Raw genomic sequence first — 19,618 nt, 5'->3', positions numbered from 1 at the left:
TAATAACATTAATCGGGATCAAAATAATAACTCAGACAGTAATATTAGCTATAAAAGCTGCAATAAATCACTTTTTAACTCGCACTGTGTTCATAAATAGGTTTTCAAGACATTTTATTTTTGTGTGTTTGTTTAAATTATTAAATGTACAGTCGCGAGCAATAAATTTTGATCGTCAAGGTCATTCTTTGACACAATGGAAAATGCTCCATTGTAAAACAGTCGTAAATATCATAACCTATCATCATGTTGTATGACATTAATTGTCATTTTTTTTCTCATTTTTTTGACACTTTGTTGACATGGGCATAAACAGGCAGGGAAAATTGTTTAATTTGTGACAATCTAACCAAATTTTGAAATGACATTGACGACCAAAATTTATTGCTCGCGACAGTACTTGGTACGAAGCTGAATTAAGTAATGTCCTTTTTTATAACAAGATGATGCAATTTTTCATTGTTATCAAAACAGTCCATTTAATGTTTTTTAAAACTGTTCGAACTGCTCAAAAATTATTTTTAATAAGGTGCGTCATCTCCAGCATTACGTTATTTAATATAATTAAACAACTTTTAATCAGTGAAATCGAAACAACAGCAACCTGTTGCTTTGTAATAATTCAACAGTTTTATGACGAATGCAAATAAACTCATCGGTACTTTTAGTTTAAAAGATAAATAAATAATCATGTAACCTTTACATTTAACTGATGAGATCCCATGGAATGAAACAAAATCCACCCTGCATTTACGTTGTTACCTTAGGACTCGAGTGTCGGGGAGCTCAAAAGGTTAGGGGTTGTTGATTTTTACTCTTGACTAAGCTAACTTAAATGGATAATGGTAACCCAACAGAAAGCCTAGCTTTTGATGTTTGCACACTCTTAATCATAATTTTCCGATTGTCGGCAAAATCGTGTACGTGAAAAGTGAAGATGATTAATAGAACAGGTGGCTATCAAAAATATTTAAAGTGATTTGTTTAGAACGTAAACCGTTCATGATTCTTCGAAATGTGTTTTGATTGAAACTCAAAGTTCAAAGGAATATTGAAAAGCGGACATGCAAAGTCTAGGTGAACAGACAGGTGCAAGTGAAATAAAATATTAGACGTTGACGAAACGAAAGGTGTTAAATAATGCAAAGTAAACAAAAAAAAATGTGAATAAGGTGTCTCCCAGATATAGAAAGTTCTATAAATAGAAACGGTGAAGCCCAATATAGTCGATTATTTTAAGCTTAATTTCCTTGGGGAAGGTTCTGATCCAGTAAAAGATTACCGCTGTCTGTGCTTATTATATTAGAGATCTAGAATGGGGTCTAGAGCGATTGAAAATTTAATGTTTCACATGACGAAACAAACAATTTTTGGTGAATCGATAGAGTTGAGCCAGAACAGTGACATCCAGGAATAATTTAGTTTCAATCACATGGGAGTAGGGGATGGAGAGGAGAAATGAGCCGTATAGGAATGATGTTAAAATCGGCAAACAGTCGATAAAAACTGCAATAAAAATACACTTCGCATACTATAAAATAGTTTTATTTCTTCATTGTCGTCAATGAATACAAATATAAAATTTACAAACGACCAAACTTCTCTCTTGGTACATGGTCTACTTGTGGTGATAATTTCTCGAGGTACTCATCATCTATTGTCGAGATCCTAGACGTCCTAAGAGGTAAGCCACTAGATCGGTTAACACAGATACGACAGCGACAACAGCAAATAACGACAACGGTCTCTATATCACAACACCATCTCCACCGTGAGCATCACTTCGAGTCCTTGTGAAAGACATTTCGCGAGGACGGGGAAGACTTAGTGGAGAAGAGCGTTCGCTCTTACGTCCTCGGTCCCCCGATGCTCTGGCCGACGACGATGATGATCACAATGAACACGGCGAGCAGCACGAGGATGCAGCAGATCGCGACGGCCACCATGTTGCGTGTTGGTCTGACGGTTACTGGCGGCGGTGGAGCGCCACCGCCACGCCGGCTACCCGCGCGCCCTCACAGGGATGAAATATTGATTCGACGGCCCTTGGCCGAAGTTACAAGCCTGGGGCCGACGGTGACGACGTTGCCGGGCCGATCAAAAATCCGATTCGTACGGTTTATGGCGGGCCTTTACTGGCGAAACCCTGTACAGCTGATTCGGCAATAAACCATGAAAATCAAATAACGCCGGATCGGGTATGTGCACAGATAAAACACGACATAACTTTCTACGGGATGGGACCGCAACCCACGCGTATCTCCACCGTGGGATGAAACACCGACATCCAGACTGGATTTACAAAAATCATTCATGCCAACCATTTTACCTTTCACTTTCTTCCTTCCGCCAACAATCATTCATAAATATCATTACAAAGAAAAACAAAAAAATACATCTCAATTTATCAGCGACTCCACCTTCTTTCTTCAAACCCACGACCTTCATTAAATTTTTCTAGGCTCTTGTTTGCCACATCTATCTATTTCTTACGTAGGAAAGAATAAACACAACTAGTTATAAAAGTCATACTTTTTTTCACGAATTTGCAGATTAATCAAGCAAATAAGTGAAAAAAAGAGGCTTTCATAACGTGTTGTACACACTATTTTTTTGCATCTCGAAAAAAGTTGAGAAATTTGGTCTAAAAGGATTTATGAAAAATTACCAAAAAAAAAAATAGGTATGCTTTGACAATCATCTCCAAAGAGATGTAAAATGATGCAAAAAAGTACCACTTTAACTACGATTTTTTCGTGTAAAAAAGTACTACTTTCACTACGATTTTGCGTGTAAAAAGTGCCACTTTCATTACGATAGACAAAAAGAACAATTGATCTTATTTTTTTTCAAAAGTAAATCAGACCAGAAAAAATGGATTCGTTTTTAATGTATTAGTTCGTCTTCTGCAGTCTGGACAGTTCTTAGTTTTCTTTAAATTAGCTCTTGGGAATATCTCTGTAGAGTCAGCTAGTTTTCTTTCAGAAAACGATTACCCTCTTTCAAATTAAATGTATTCAATCGAAATTATTTCACGCTGAGTCACTACGAACTAGCCAAGTTTTCTTAGTCTCCACCTCCAAAGCCTCTTTCAGACATTTTAAATTTCTATTTCCTTTTGACGTCACTTCCTTTCAAGTGCCGTTCATTGATGTTACTTAAATCTACGCTTTGTGTATAATTACTATCCATAATTTAATTTTAAATGTTAATGGAGGTAACAGGCAATAAAAAGTCAAAATCGTTTGAAAAAAAAAGTTGTTTCAACGTGTCTAGGTAAATTTTGTGAAGGAAATTGTTTCATTGAATTGTTAAAAATGAAGGTGCAGGTGTGCAAGAAGTAAGTCGGCGTTTTCCTCTCTCGACGACGTTTGGATCGTTCGTCATTTCGGCTCTCCCTCAAGAGTTCGTTTATGTGGCGCAACTGACAGTAATTACACTCAAGATTTCCTTTTGCGGCCAAAGCTAGGGCGCTTCTGAATGCGCGTCTTCAGCGCGAGCACTGTGTAAGACTGGAGGATTACAAGCGTGGATTTGCAAGGGGGCACATATTGACGTCACCACTTTATCGGTTCGTAGTATAGCGCGGCGGTCCGGGGAGACGCCGCTCCCGACCTTAAGAGACTTGTTAAAGCGCAGTCACGCCACCTCTTAGTGGGGTGGGTGAATCCGCGCACACGAGATCCAGGGAAGATTGCACGCCACTTCTCCCACTGTCACCATAAATTTCTTTCAGATAGTTCTAATCATACGACGCCCCATTGTCGACGGTTCGGAACTAATTGCCCGATGCAATCTGCAAGACCGGGATTGAGGTTTTATATGCGAAGATTGCGAAGGAGAGTCGCGAACTAAAACGCATGGTGGCGCCATCGATCTCGCAGCGAAAAAGAAATTATACAAGATACGACGATAACTACAATTTTCGAGCTGAATTAATAATGACATGATGATCTGACCGGAAGAGATTATCTATCAATCACCTACAGATATTATAAAATGCCAATTAAGATGTTGTGTTATGTTAACAGAACTTGCAAAGCTAACCAAACGTCCTCAAACTCCACGTCATCGTTACAACTGTGTTGTTTCTTTTTTGTAGATTCAAATCAATTGTTGATTAGCATGTGTAAATTTTAGATGTTCGTCCTGGAGTTCTAGACGACCCTGTGTGCTCAAAAATAATATTAACTTGTTTAAATATTCATGACGGGGTGGCACAAGGACATATTTAAAGTCCCTTGTCGTTCATATTCATGATATATGTAAACGATTTACCTAAACATATTGTACAAGCCGGGCTGTATCTCCATATAGACGACAGATCACTGCTTTTAAGTCTAATGATATCAAGAAAAGGGGTTGGGCAAAGTAAAGCCGGGGGCTGCAGAATAGTACGCCTGTAATAAGCTTATGTCGTGTAATTCTCTCTGAGGAAATATCGCTTACCCTCTTTAATCGGATATCAGAAAGCAATGAAAATCTTTAATCTATCGGGACATCTTTTGTGTAGCAGAACCACAATAACCAGTTGAGCTGACACAATTATTCTAGTGGCGTTACGTATTATTTTTCATTCTGCTGATATTGTGAAAATTTTGTTTTTAACCTGTTATTTCAAATGAAATCTCGTGATCAATTTTTGCTGCAACCGTTCCAGCGTCCATATTTGGTAAAACCGCTGCTTCCATGTGTTGAAGTGAAACATGATGATGCGGCGAACGACTGATTTCATCCCTATTTGCAACATTCAGATAACAAGGTATGAAGCATTCAAAGCACCGATAACATGATAAAAGTTGTGCATCCTCGACCGAAACAGATTTTTAAAAGAGCAAGAGTCGGGATAGGGGTGTTCAAAATAGGCGAGGAAGGGTGTTCTTTTGTATGAGAAAAGCCGGACAGCACCTGTACACGGTTTTATCTTCGTTTAGCGTCTTTCATACGCGTCAACAACGGCTCAAATTATTTTTTCGTGGTATATTTTTTTGTTGCTTGGATTAAACACTGAAAAATAAATTGATACCCAGGGAGTGTATAACTGATTACATAATCATAGTAGCGGAAGTGTTGTTGATTAATTACTCACCACTGGTAACCTGAAGACATATAGCTTGGAGGCAGAGGATCGACAGAACAAGACTTCTCCCTGAGGTGTGCCGGTGTGCTGGGGCCATACTGTGTCCTGAAAAACGTCCAACAAACGTTACAACGTGTTGCCAGCGGTCATAATTTATCAATTAATTTACGACGAGTTGGACGGGGACAGTTTTTGGAGCTATTAATTTCAATCAATAGGGTGCGCAACGTATTTCCGCATAATTTATTCATTAACGGGCGGACCGAATGTGCGTTTAATACCGGCACACAGTCATTTTTGATAAACCACGAAATTAAATAATTGGATAGACGACACGTCGTCGTCGACGTGAATTATCACATCGACACCATCTGCTCCTTCTGAAAATACAACACAAATATTGGACAAGGGAGAGTTCAATTTCAACTCGAACAATATATAAACAGGATTTCTATTTGAAAGAAGAGATCGTAAATTTTAAGTTTAAATTGTACCTAGTCGCTTTTCGTTTTTTCGGCGATGTGTCTCGTACGATTTACAACAAACCAGATTTGTTTCAAAAAGTTCAAGAACGAACGGATCGTTTCAATACGAAACTACGTGGAAAAGTATGGGGTGTGTCAAAAGTAATTAACTTGTCAATGTGTTTAAGAAAGCAAAAGGAAAAAAATCAAATTATAACTTTAACACCCTTCGAGATTGATTAAGTTAAGGTCGACACGAGTTGTTTAATGCTTTTTAATTATGCAGCTGACAGATTGAAAGCATAAAACGACGACGTCAATCACGGAGGTGGTAGGTCAGTGGTTCATAATCGATTTAAACGTTATACCTATTTACGTGGCCATCGTTAATTTTCACCAACTGATTTTCATAAGATCTCGCTCACATCTACCAATAACGATGAAAGCTCTTCGAGTGTCCGAAGTTGTAACGATTACAAACAAGAGAATATTTCAAAAGTTGATCACAAAATAAAAGTTAATTGACCGCTTGTACGAGAGAGAGAGAGAACGAGCGAAAAAGTCCTAAAATTTATTGTGCTTAAACTGTGATAAGTGGTCCCTGCGTGCGAGTTATCAGTTTTGATACAAACCCAATTTACATAAATATCTCCGGTTTTCCAAAAACTAAGAGAAAGTTTACAACATGGATGAATTTAGTGCGATAAGATAGTTGTGATCATCAACGTAATCACGATGAAAATATTTAGTCGACCTGAACTAATCGAGTTTCGCGTCAAGAAAAAATCCATGAAATGTTTTAACAATCATCACAACATTATTGACTTTTATGTACAGATTTGTGAGTTTTGTAAACAAATAAAGCAAATATCCAGGCAAATTGATTAAATGATTAATTGAAACGTTCGCGAGCTGAAACGTATGAGCCAGGTCGTAAAATTCGACATAAAATAGTACTTAACTTTTTCGTTTAGAAAATAAAAAGGGTAATTCGGTAATTCCGAATTTCAATAGAGATAGATTCGACGTTGATTTAAGACAATCAAAGTGAACCAGTTTTTGAAAAGTTAGGACATTAATGGAATTAGTCCCATAAAATAAAATTACCGGCTTCATTTGAAAATGAGTGAGGGCATTCTCTTTTTAAATCCGGGGATTTATTTTGATAACTAAGTTTAGGGAGTTCGTGAAACAAAGAAAGCAAACTTTCCACCGAAATAAAACTGATAGCCAAGTTTTATCTAACAATTTTCTAACCTGCGAACTAATAGTGTTAGGGCAAAGAAACTTTGTCAATTACGAACATGAAACTTTCGACTCTCCGAGAAAATAAAACTTCAGTGTAAATACTCGGAGTGAAGATACACAGATGACAAAAATAATGTTAATGGAATAAGTGATTTTAATTTTCGCAACGCGGAGGTTTCATTAAAGTCTTAATGTAAAGAGACAAAGAGGGACGATAATTCATTGATAGAATAAAATATGACAGACGTGCCCTTCCATTTCTCGCCTAACGAAGTTAATTCGGTTAGAGACTGAGGTACTGCCATCTAGCAATGACACAATAGCTTAATGTACAGAATATTGTGGCAAATTAAATTGGGTCATCCATCGATTGACGTAACCGTAATCCCGATTGCAGGACGCACTTATTAAAAAAAATACGACCGCCGTACCAATAACGCAGTTATAAAAATATTAATAAAACTGTTTTATCGGATATCAATGAGGCGAAAGGCGAAATTTTTATGTTTACGGCTTGCAGGTGGCGATCCGCGCGAGGATGGGCGTAACCGTCACAGATAACGGAAAAAACCCGTAAATCCGATCCTGCAAAACGTCCTTTAAAAGGACGTCTCCGGCTCCTCGTAGATCAATAAGGTTTATCAAGTTTGGCGGAATCCCGAGAGGTGGTACTCTTGTATAACATACCTCGCGCCATCTCTTGATTCGTGCTACCACTTTTTGTTCGGACCACACCTCTCGACGAAGATATCGCGTGGAATCGTAAACATTGCAAGGGTAGGCGCGTTCGCTTGGTTGTCTAACCACCAGGGGATAGCCAAAAGCAAGTGGAGAACGTCTTTAATTCTCAAATTAAATTAATAAACAAATGGAAAGGAAATTTCACGATTCCTTCAAACAAAATGAAAACAAAAAAATGATTTTTAACTGGCTCTCTCTACTGGGCGTTCTTTTCTTGAATCGTTAATAATACATTTTAAAAAGGATAAAACAAACTGGCACATACGAGCATCGTACATCACCACTTGACAATAACCTCTTAACAAATTAAAAATGTTAATAAAACATTTTGCCGCAGTTGGCTGTATAAATAATGGTGGATGCCCCGGGAAAACATTGCAACCGTTACAGTTTTAATTACGATGCTTTCAACAATTTTCTGGTGCAGTTTTAGTAAAAATCTAAACCACGTAAACAAAACTTAGACAAAGCGCAATAAACACGACACGATATAGAAAATTGAGAAAATTTTGAATAAATCCAAACCTCACTGACTGCAAAATGTAATCAATAAACATTTAAAAAATATTTTTGTCGATGCTGCCGATTTGTACCCTTTTTGAACGGTCCGTCATTACCCCGACTGACTCTATATATTTTAATTTGCCGTCGGCTGAAATGGTGCGATGAAACAAAAACTACGTTCCGCATTGAATTTCAATTTCGAATATTATCCTTCCATCAAATGGCCGATCGGATTGAAATTAACATGTTTTTATGGTCCCTCGATGAAAAATCAAATAAGCTACACTTCGCAAAATGTAAAATTGATTCGTCAACGATCATGATAAAGCAATTCATTCGGCAACAATCAATTTAAAAGCACAAAAGACTCCCATAATCAACCGATTGATCGGTTTTAATAGCGTGGAATCACCGTGCTTTAAAATTAATTACTTGCCAGGAAATTGTGGCAGAGTGCCGCTAGATTTGGCAATTAAAAACATTTATTGACGATAATTGGTTTTCGAGTAGTAAAAATGTGTTGTTTTTTTTTTTAGTTGAAGCAGGGGTACGTCGATCGTAAATTATGAAACGTATGTTTTGGCTCATTTTTACATAAAACACGGTCAAAGATTGTATCGCATATAACCGTTAAAAAGCTCGGAAGTACCAATAAAACTTGGACAGCGATAAAAGGTGTGTGCATAATAAAACTGAAGACACATTTTAAAGGACCACAGTGAAGCTCCATCGAAATTATTACTTTTGATAGTAATCCATTTATAGAAATAATCATCAATAAACTTTATCACTAAGTAAAAATAAATATTTTACAGGTCATATATTTTTTATTCCAACTTTTATCACATGTTACAAAAATTGCATCGAAGGGGACAAATTAAAAGATTCTTTATAGGCCTCGACCACCATTCACTGGATTACAAATCTGATGGTCAATAAATTTTACGATCTTAATTAAAATAAATAAAGTTGCACTAGAATAATGGTCCACTTTTCGGGTTTATGAACAGTGGGGTAATTAAATTTTTTAGGGTCCACTTAGAGAGCTTTTTCGTTTGAGCTCCCTTTATATCACTGTACGTCTAAATTTTTTCAAGAAATGCACACAGAGTTGTCAGCGCAGTGGTGAGACGGATTAGAACTAGTCGTCCTCTCATTTTGACTTAGACTGCATTTGTTAAACTAACCTGAAAAAAAAAAACAACAACTGTATCAACCAAAAGAATCGATTAAGGTTCCTCGAGAATCGAAGATAAAAAAGAGTATGCATGGACCGACGGTAAATGGGCCGTCTGAGTGGTGACCGAGCGTGCTTAAGGAATTGTTAAATGAGTCAAAGTAAGCAATGACGACCTAAAGATAATAATTCTTTTGGGTGGGTGAAACCAAAACGCGCCCATCAGGGGTGATGACCCACGATCGGAGCGGTGTTAATGTGGTAGTGTATCATTAGTAGGACGCTCTCTTTGTCTGTTGGTGGCGCCGGCGCCGCGACGCTCTACCACGCCCCATTTGGGCCATTCACCGCCAACTCCGATACGGTTACGGCCGGTAATGCACTTTATATGTAGTCTAGATCTGTTATCTCGGCCTTGGCTAATGATGCCCTTTATGTTTTATATTAGCGAAAGCTGTCGATCCATGTTCGCTATTTGAAAGCTCTTCCAAGAGACGAGCTTAACGAAAACCGAAGGCTTTTATTGCCGCAACAACTGTTTGTTGTTTATAGTTTGCTTTTCCGATACGTCTTGTTGGAAGGCGCCTTTTCACCCCTGATTGCCGACGACGGCTGTTCGTTTTTATGTAAATATTTTCTTAAATGATTGCAGTTGAAAAACAGCCTTCATGCAAATTCGACGCCGACGAAAAGAATTTGTTTAGCACCGAATTTTCCAAACAAATAAATAAATAACAATCCTCACTTGAGAAAGCTCTCGATGATATCACCTGAGATAAACGTGATTTGAAAGAAAAAAACTGAAACGTTGACAAAACTTCGCAGCAAATGTCGATCGACTTTCTCGATTTCTTTGAAATTTTTCTAATGTAATGTAAATAATAATCAAAACTTCTATCACATCCTTGGGTTATCTCTTGCATTTATGTATTTAATTGGATCAAACTTGTTCCTACCCTACATAACCAGGAACATGCATTTATTTCAAGACTCACAAAATTTTTATTGGAACTCTCCCAATTTCATAACCTTGTGTTTACCCAACTTAACGTGAGTCTTATTGCAATCGTATTGTGTTCCATCTTAACTTGACCTACATACTGACGAAATGGGAATATCATATCCACAGTTTATTTCAATAGTGGTGCAGTAAAATTCGTATTGAAAATCAACAAGACATTATATTGTTGAAGGTTAAAGTCATTTTAATAACAGTAAAAAATATGTAATATCTTTTCACGTTCATGCATAACGGGTTTCTGTCTTAAAAACGACTCACTAAAGTAAAATTTTCGAAGAACTTTTACTCCTGTCGGAACGTTATAGATGTGAATTGGGGACTTGTCGTCGGGTTGGCACTACCAACCAAAGTAACTAGGCGCGCCAATAAGGTATTTGGAATTTATGACAGATCTCATTAACGTACAGTTCAATCATAAGTTTTAGCGGCCTTGAGTTTGACAATTCACATCCAAAACGTTTTTTTAATCAGTAATCAGGAGTTCTTATCAACGACTTAATAAAACAGTGAAAGTACTGTCATTTAAAATGTCTTTACTGATTGGAAAAAAATTAAGGTTTTCGTTATAATTACCCGATAAGCATCGAAAACGCTGACTTTTCAAGAATCTGTCATTACGGATGAACATTTCTATTAAGGAACTAATTTACGATTTGAACCACTGCCAACACTCCTATATATTATCTCCAAAGTCAAGTTACTACACGGCTCTGTTAGATTTTCTCGATTCTAATTAAACTCGACTATCCGCCCAGTTTAAATATGAATTGATAAGAAACGGAAATTCCCAGATCTGGAGAAATTTCTTTCGACTTGGCGGAATGAAGAAAACGTGATTGCTAAGCACGCCCTAATAAAACATTTATGAAGTTTGCGGAACCGGCTAGAAAGTGTTTTTAACAGTGGAAAAATTGCCGCTTAAATATCACATGGGTGTATATTCTTTTACTTTATTATGAACATCAATCTTGGCGGCGACCTTTTAATTTTGTCCCTTTATCATAGGGGAAATTACTTTTAAACATTGAAACGATATTTTTTAATGAAGGATCCGTAAAGAAAAACGATCGCTGTGACACCAAACTTAATTATTTTTGTATAAATTAATCGGAAGCTTCCCCTTCTGTCGCCGGATTACAAAGCCAAACTCCTACAGCTCGGTCAATATAAAAAGTACAAAAAAAATTAATAACCGCAATCTCGTGACGACGCCCCAAACATGATTTTCGTTAGATTCACGAATAATTGGGACAAAGGTCTTATTGTGTTTAGGAAGCTCCGAAAACGCGATCTTATCGGAGATTTCTGTGAGAATGTTGACCGAACCTGTGTAACAAATAAAGCTATGAATACAATTAAGAGGTTAATTAATTTTCGGTGGGTACGCAGGTAGGCCGTTATTCAAAAAGCCTGCATTAATACCCTCCGTCGTTTAAAAAGCACGCCGCAGGACCTCGCAGCCAGAGGCACAAAGAGCGGGATTATACGGATACCTCTTATTTACAAGTGATCCCAACATCCGCCTCTCCATCTAGTGGCGAATCGAAGTGATAAATTCAATTACCGAATTCCCGGGCACGCTTCTTGATTCCTAATCAAAGCAACTTGTCGTTGATTCTATTAAATTTAAAGTATTTTTAAAAGAGGCGGCGTTCCGCTGATTGAATCTTCGAAATTCAAACCAATAACGAAGGACTGCAGGAGAGGAAGTACATAGGTATTTTTGGAAGCGCTTTAAATAATGTCTCGCCCTGATGTTGAGTTTTCCTGGGATATTTACGACTCGAGACAATGGATGGTAAAAAAAGCGCTGGTCAGAATGCAGATACTTGCTATTTGTCTAGACGATAAAAAAGTTGTAACAGGGCAGAATAAAAGGAAAGGAATAATAAAGTTGTTTGGATTGTAGATTGGACGTCAGATCGACGTCTCAAGGTAACTCGAACACAAATTATCCAACCAATAAAATGATAATAGCTTCTTCAGCTCTAACTAGAGAGAGCTCGCTCCCGGTATGTAAGATTGACCAAAAATTATTTAGAATGAAGCGACAAATAATTGTCTCTGTACCGTACCAATTACCATCATCACGTCGATGATGTTTTTAACAGGAAAGAGAAAGAGGCAGCAACAATGTTGTCAGAAATCAAAGCTTATCGTGAGTCGTTTGTCTTCAACAGAAAGTTATTAAGTTGTGTCATAAAAACTTTAATACAAAAGATAAAATAACTTTTATTTCGAGTTTTATGTCAAAAAAAAATGTGGGATTTATTAGATGACTATTTAAGGACCCGTTACTTTTATGCAGACACTTTGAGTTCATATATTTTTTGACTAATTGCTTGGAACAATAGAAAAAAGATAACCGAGAGTTGTTTGAGTTTGTACCGAAATTTGAAACACTACGGGGTAGCAAAATGAATAACTGTTAACTTTGCTGTTGTACCGAATCCTTGAAATTAGAAGTCAATCAATTATTCAATCGAAAGACAATTGCCCCCCGCGACCAGTCAATTTTTCCATTACCAGAGTAATCCGTCACTGTCAATAAACAATGGCCTTTAAAAAAGGCGAACTTTTAAAGCCGAAGTGCAGTATCGGATGAGACGAGAAGAACCCACTTCGAAAGACTCGAAAAGAAGATAAGTTCAAGATGATGATAGATCATATAATAATAGCCATATTTAAAAACGCGTTAAGATATTCCAAGAGGCTCGCAACCTGCCCTCTCCTTCAACAACATGACGCTCTCGCAAAACTGGAATAATGAATAAAAATGCAAAAATCACCATATCATTATAACCTCGTTTACATTCCATGTTTTCCTAATTTAGTTTGACGACGCGACTTAAATTCGTTACGCTCTGGCGGAGAATCAACACCTGACTAGTTGGAGTTAAGCTCATTACGGAGCTTTAACTACCATTTTTATTAACGGAGCGCGCTTTAAGCCGACTTGTTTGCGGTGACGGATTTACCCCTTTTCATCGAACCTTCGGACAGGCCTGTTCAAATTGCGAAATCAAACGAATTTAATGTCAAGCAGATTTCTCCTAACGTTACAGATAAAATTTCACAATCGAAGGCTTGACTTTCGATGGTGTTTACACATCCATTGATAACGAAGCACGAAAAAAGAATTACCCGATTAATACTCGAATGAAAAACAGTAAAAACTGTTAGTAGTAGAACAGCGATCGTTCTTTCTTCAAAAAACTGTAGAGTTTTTACTACACAAAAACATTTTCACTTACACTTTCGTTTCAATTGATGACTATCCCTTGTCAAATTAGGGGTTAGGAAAATGTAAAAAAAAAAGATTAATATGTAAAAAATGTTTATTTCAAAGAGTTCTATTGGTGATTAAATTTATTACGTGGACTTCCATAACATAAAGTTTACTAAACGTTAGTTCAAATTTCTCTTGCTTGATTATCTATTATGTAATCCCACTTAATTTTTTTTATATGTCTTATCAATAATTTGCGGTCCTAACCGTTCCCATAAAAATTACGATCTATTTTTGTTTAATTGTTGTGAATATATTGTGTGAACAAAACAGCGAGATGTCCGTCAAACTCATCGCTAATAGTTTTACAAAAATGTACTTCTGTCTGCCAGTGTATTCCTCGGCATTCTCGGACTCCATCCCTTCGCTGAAATCCAATTTTCAATCTTTGAAGCCGCGGTTGTAGTAATTACCATAGGTCGTATCGATTGGTTGTCGAAATAGCTTTCACGAAGCGCTTGTTTTATTATTTCGTCAAGTGTCAAGCGGAGAATATTGCATCGGATAAGTAGTTACGTTGCGTCTAAAGAAAGGTCCCACCTCATGAATTATAATTGACTGATTTTGGTGCTCTTACGCCGACACCGCACAGATCAAACGATCGTTTTAGCACTCTCCAGCATTGTTATACGGCGGCACACTTATCTCCCCTAGGAGAAGCATCCAAGAAACGTTGACAAACTGCCAAGAAATATACCTAACAACCAGTGGCGGCTCGTCAGGGGTGGCAGGGTGGGCAGTGCCCACCCAAAACCAAATGACATATTCTTTTTAAATTTATGTATTTTAATTTTTAAATTTACCAATTATTTAATTGATGATTTGTTATTAGAAAGTAAATGTTTTTATAGGTACATCAAAACATTTCCAAGGCGAATTTTTGTCAGGGTAGACATGTCTTCCCTGAGAGGTGTTCGTTGAAATATGAAAGCTCTACGAGTATTATGGCTAACCGTGCGAAACTGCGAAAGAAAGAGACCGAAGTAGAAACGTTTGTTTAAGATTGAGTAATTAAGGCAAGACATGTCTGCCCTGAGTGAAAAGCATTCATTTGTACATACATTTTATTTAATTTCTCCCAACCTGTTCAATTGATTTATTCCAAATTTTGTGTAATAATATTTAGGGCTAAGATACATTGAAATAACTAGTAATTGTGAGAAATTATTCACTTAATTTTAAATAAAAAAAATATTAAAATTATTTTTCTTTGACCAAGATTTAATTTTTGCAAAACGCTGGCGTTATTCTTAAAAATATAAAAAAAAGTTATAAAAGAAAGTTGAATATCAGAGAAAAATCTTCAAAAACCTCCGCGACAGCATATGTCTAAAATAAACCATAAAGCTATTAAAACAATAATAAATAAATTCATTCGTATAATACTCGTAGCAGGCCAGACATGTCTTCCCTGTAACTTCGTCAAGAATCGGTACCTAATCGGTCACGTCCGCACAACTTAGTCGTTGGCAAGATCGTTGGTTTTCGCACAGTGTTTTCGTGTGGTAGTTCGTCAATTCGTCACGAAGAATTTGCGAGAATTAGTAAGAAATAACGGTGATTTGGTTAATTATTTAATGACAAACGCGTTTAATGAATTATCGTACGATGACAAAGTTTTTATTAAACAATTAGACAGGCGAACCCCTTCATTAAATTCATTCTAATCATAAATTTAATTCATCGTGTCATTGGCTGACGGGTAGTGAAATCAAAAGTAATTTTTTTTGCTGGCCCTGTCTTTTGTTCAACAATTCCAAATTAAAAAGCCCATCGTGTACGACAGGAGTCGATAATTTGAAGACGTTGCATCAATCGGTCGAAAAACACGAGAAATCTAAAGATCATACGTACGCGGCCTTAAAATTAAAATTATTTGGAAAGCAAAACATAGAAAATTCTTTAGAAAAGTAATCGGGAAATTAAAACGTCTCATCGATATGACAATTTTTTTGGGTACCCAAGAATTGAGCTTTCCGAGGTCACAATAAAAAAGAAGACTCGTCAAATCGCGGTAATTATAGGGAACTCGCGGAATTCTTGTCTTCTGATGATTCAACACAATAGATCAATTTCGACTAAATAATCTCAGTCAAATTTCGATAGAAAAAGAATTAATAAAATCATTGCGTAAAACGGATACATTTTTTGACCAGGTAATTGATTATTTCGCCGATCGATTTAATTTATAAAAAAATGCAACATCATTTTTTGTTTATTTAGAATTTATTTTATTTACTTTATTGAGAATTTATTTTTTGTTTATGTTTATGGAAAATTTGTTATTTTTGTTGACTCTATATTAACACTCTCATCACTTCCATAATAACAAATAACACTTCCTATTCCTAATTCCTTTCCCGGCAAGAGATTTTCTGAACCTTCCCGTAGGTTCTTGCTGGACACTGCAATTAGCAGTGACTAACACAGACATTCCTTTCCAGCAATTACAACAAACATAATAAAAAATGTAATAATAACATTAAAATGTCTGCCCACCCAGCCAAAAATATTACGAGCCGCCACTGCTAACAACCTAAGATATTCGCTGGGGAAATTGCAATATCACGCACTGTACGGCAAGCAACGACGGCTCGAATGTGTATTATTGGTTGCATATCTCCAAGAATACATCATAAACTCGTAAATACATAATGAAATGCATCTAAAATGTTAATAACACGCATAATAAACTTAATTCTACAAACAAAAATTTAACCAGGAAAAATAAACGACCCTAGCAGAGTTTCTTTTGTTTTCATTATGTCGGAAGCGCAATTTACTTATAAAAAGAACACCAAACAGAGTGGCGTAGTTGAATTAAATTGCGTCAGAATAAAACGGACAGCACTGTTTAGTTATTGAACGGAAACGTTTCAAGTGGTTTTTGATGGCGTTTGCCACGTTTCAAAGAGTTTCTAAAGACAGCTTATGACGCTATTCGACGTCGCTGACTCTGCTGTCATATCAATTTGTCTGTGACCACCTAGCAATGTGTCGACATCAGATAAGATCTTGTCATAAGTACGTGAAATATTGTCAGTCACTATTAAAAACGATCAGTTCGGTCCAAGTTTCCAATTAAAAATTTGTAGTGCAATAATCCAACTCACTACAGTACACTTTTATTCTCTAAAGTAAAGTTGTTATTGTTTTCTTCTTTGTCTAAAGAAGCTTGCTTGTTTGTAATTGATGTTTGCCAAAAATTATTGACCATTATTGAATTCCAAATTTTACGATGACTCAACGACGAGCCAATTTACGTCAAACAATATTGTCAATATCATAAATTCAATGCCGAAATTGGGAATAAGTGGAAAATGTAAAGAGAGATTACAGATTGGGAAGTGGCGAATGGGCTTTTAGTTTGAACTTGCCGACGCTGCGACTTTTTTAGAAAATCAATAAATTCACTTTCCAACATTATTACATATTTTTTTCAAATAATTCTTTTTGAACAAACGGTAAAGTTAAACTCGTATTTTTGTCAGTGTGGTTAAAACCCACGCGTCAGTATTGATGTAAAAATACTGGAAAAGTGCGTCATCAATAAAAAATAGTTACATGAGAAACAGTTACAAAATTCCTCGTTCAAAAGAATCAAGTCAAATTAAAAAGGCATAAAGTATTAAAGGAGGTACAATCTTATTATTAAACAACACATCCTGTATCTAGACAAATGACAGAATTGCAAATTTCTGTTTTGATTTTCTTTGTACTTCAACGGAACAATTTATAACAAACAGATGGACAAAACAAGTAATAAAATATTAACAGAGCTCCGCTGGGATTAAAATAATCTGTCCATCAAAAGTGACGTGTGTATTTTGACTAAATTACTAATCTTGTTCTAGTTTATAGAAACGGTTTTAATTGCTTGCATCCAATTCACTTACGTGACATATTGCTCTAACAGATTTTCGACGCTTTAGTGCTTTATATTGGAGCGAACTGACTTTGTAATTGTTCAGACTGTCTGAACTGTAAATGTGTCAGTTCTAACATTATGCACAGAATATTAGAATATTACCTAGTTTGTACTCATTGACAAAGTACTGTTTTAAAAATGGTAATAAATCGAACAACGTCGTAGTGAACCTTTCGATGAATATACGAACGTACAGATTGCAAATGACCCGTAAATCGATAGAATATGTGTCGGTTGGTGAATCTGAAAGATTTTCCCGATTCGGCGTTGAGTTGAATTTGATAAACAATCAGTCGAGATTTGTCCCGGCGCCTCCACCATTTTTACCGCTGCATGTTTTGCCTCTAATCCTTTTAAAATTTGACGGATTATTGGGATTTCTGGTTTGTTCGACGGTAATGCTTTGAGCCCGTTTTTTACAACTCGCAAACTGTCGCATCATTCCGCAAAATCGGAAAAAATTAATTCCTCCACGGAGCTTACGGACAGCTCCCGTCATAATGCACTGGCAATAAATGCGAAGCTCCTCTCCTTGGGGCGATGGCAGGCGCGGAATCGGCCTTTTATCCCCGCATTTAAATTTAGATTGGCCGGGCCTGATTTGCGGCGGAAGCCGTAGAGGTCGCTGCATTAGTCGGCGGCAGTGCTGAAACAGAAGGCGACTAGCGGACCAATCCTGAACTAAGCCCGGGTGATTTGTCGCATAATTTGAACGCTGGCTTTGTAATGCCCCACGAGCACGAACTGAACACGGCTAAATTGCAACAATCTCCCTAAGCTTTGAATAATGCAGGAGTCGACGGGCCGGCCGATGGAGGCGCGCCGCAAGGCGATATCGATACTTTCATCTTCCTTGGTTTTATTACGAGGCCTGTATGTGTTTACCGGCATCCGACCGATGGAAACTAATATATTCGAAGGATAACACGCAGGATTCGAGAAGCGGTTACGTCGTCTAACGCCGTGTCGATGCGGCCAAGTGGCAGGAAAATCGCGCGACGCCGGGATAATTGGAAAAGATTTGGAGAAATTTACAAAAAAATCTCTTGTCGTCGGTACTACGCTTTCCAAAATTTAATCACTTACGTTTCTTACTCCGGATTGCTAGTCCGACAATAACTTATCATACTTACCATATCGTCAGAGTCGGGGGCAAGGGCGGGAGGTAAACGACAGGCCCAAACCTCCGAATTCACCTGCAACAAACGAACAAAATCAGTTTGCGATCCAAAAACTGAACAGTCGCAAGACCCAATAGAAGATGACTGGAGAAAAATCTTCATTTAATCGACTCTTGAGGCAAAGTGAACAAATTACCACCTTTATTTCTAGTAACGTAAAGTCGGCGAAAATTACATCGACAGAAAAAGTCATTTCTAATCAAATATTTCCGCATTCCATCAAGATATTTCACCTCTTTTTACGCTATCGTGACTACAGTTTTCACATTTATGACATTATCTGACAAGCCCCAAATAAAACTATACAGACGAGGTGAGAACGGTTTTCCTGTGTAGGTATTTCAAAATTTCGCGTGAAAAGTTTGACTGTCGGAACAGATTAGATTTTTTCCACATTTTGCAGCTTTTTTAATTCTCACAGTTGAAACTAAACGGTGCGCACTGCCGCGACAAATCTCGAACCATTGTAATGTAGATGTGGAACCAGCTTAATACTGCATGTCATCTAATATCCGCATTATTCCTTTTTGTTATGCATTCTGAATGTAAATTAATAAGTCATAAGCTTTTGCCGCGATTCTGAATTTTCATACTGGTGGCTTGTTATTAGCATGTTCTTCTATCCCCATTTATGAATATTTTACAGTTCAATCGCAAAAATCTGATGAAAAATACACTTGCCAAATACTGATTTTCCCATCGAAAACTTGTCGATACTTTCCTCGCCGAGGATGGACTTAAGTAGCTAAGAAGACAAGTGACTGACGTAAAATCTTCTCTCAGGAAAGTCCGGCAAATGAAGTAGGTATTACACATTACAGTGACACCATAAAACCAGGTAGACTTAAAATCGACATAAAAAGAAACGTCAGGAAATTTCAAAACTGAAAGCTCTCAGCTTGCGGGAGAAAAGACGTCTTTCATTGTCATTACAGTGGCTTCTATAGTTAAGCCAAATAATTTCAAATTGTGGTAGCCAACAGTT

The 19,618-nt window shown here is 37.0% G+C and overlaps 1 protein-coding gene and 1 long non-coding RNA gene across 8 annotated transcripts in view; both read right to left on the bottom strand.

Moving 5' to 3' along the window:
- Positions 1 to 19,618, bottom strand: part of LOC138134508 (bone morphogenetic protein 1) — a 56,779-nt gene that overhangs the window by 26,628 nt on the left and 10,533 nt on the right. For all 7 annotated transcript variants that reach the window (XM_069052818.1, XM_069052814.1, XM_069052819.1 and 4 more), the window contains exons 2-3: positions 18,586 to 18,648; positions 5,090 to 5,185 (exon numbers count right to left, since the gene is read on the bottom strand). In XM_069052818.1, coding sequence (XP_068908919.1) covers positions 5,090 to 5,177 — 88 coding nt within the window. In that variant the 5' untranslated portion in view covers positions 5,178 to 5,185; positions 18,586 to 18,648. The remainder of the gene's footprint in view (positions 1 to 5,089; positions 5,186 to 18,585; positions 18,649 to 19,618) is intronic.
- Positions 1,530 to 5,082, bottom strand: LOC138134545 (uncharacterized). The gene is made up of 2 exons (XR_011160755.1): positions 4,450 to 5,082; positions 1,530 to 4,400 (listed from the first exon to the last, which is right to left on the bottom strand). It is a non-coding gene; the product is annotated as an uncharacterized lncRNA (long non-coding RNA).

Source organism: Tenebrio molitor, chromosome 7, assembly GCF_963966145.1.
Source record: "Tenebrio molitor chromosome 7, icTenMoli1.1, whole genome shotgun sequence".
Taxonomy (NCBI): Eukaryota; Metazoa; Arthropoda; class Insecta; order Coleoptera; family Tenebrionidae; genus Tenebrio; species Tenebrio molitor.
This window is presented reverse-complemented; position numbering and strand designations above follow the sequence as displayed.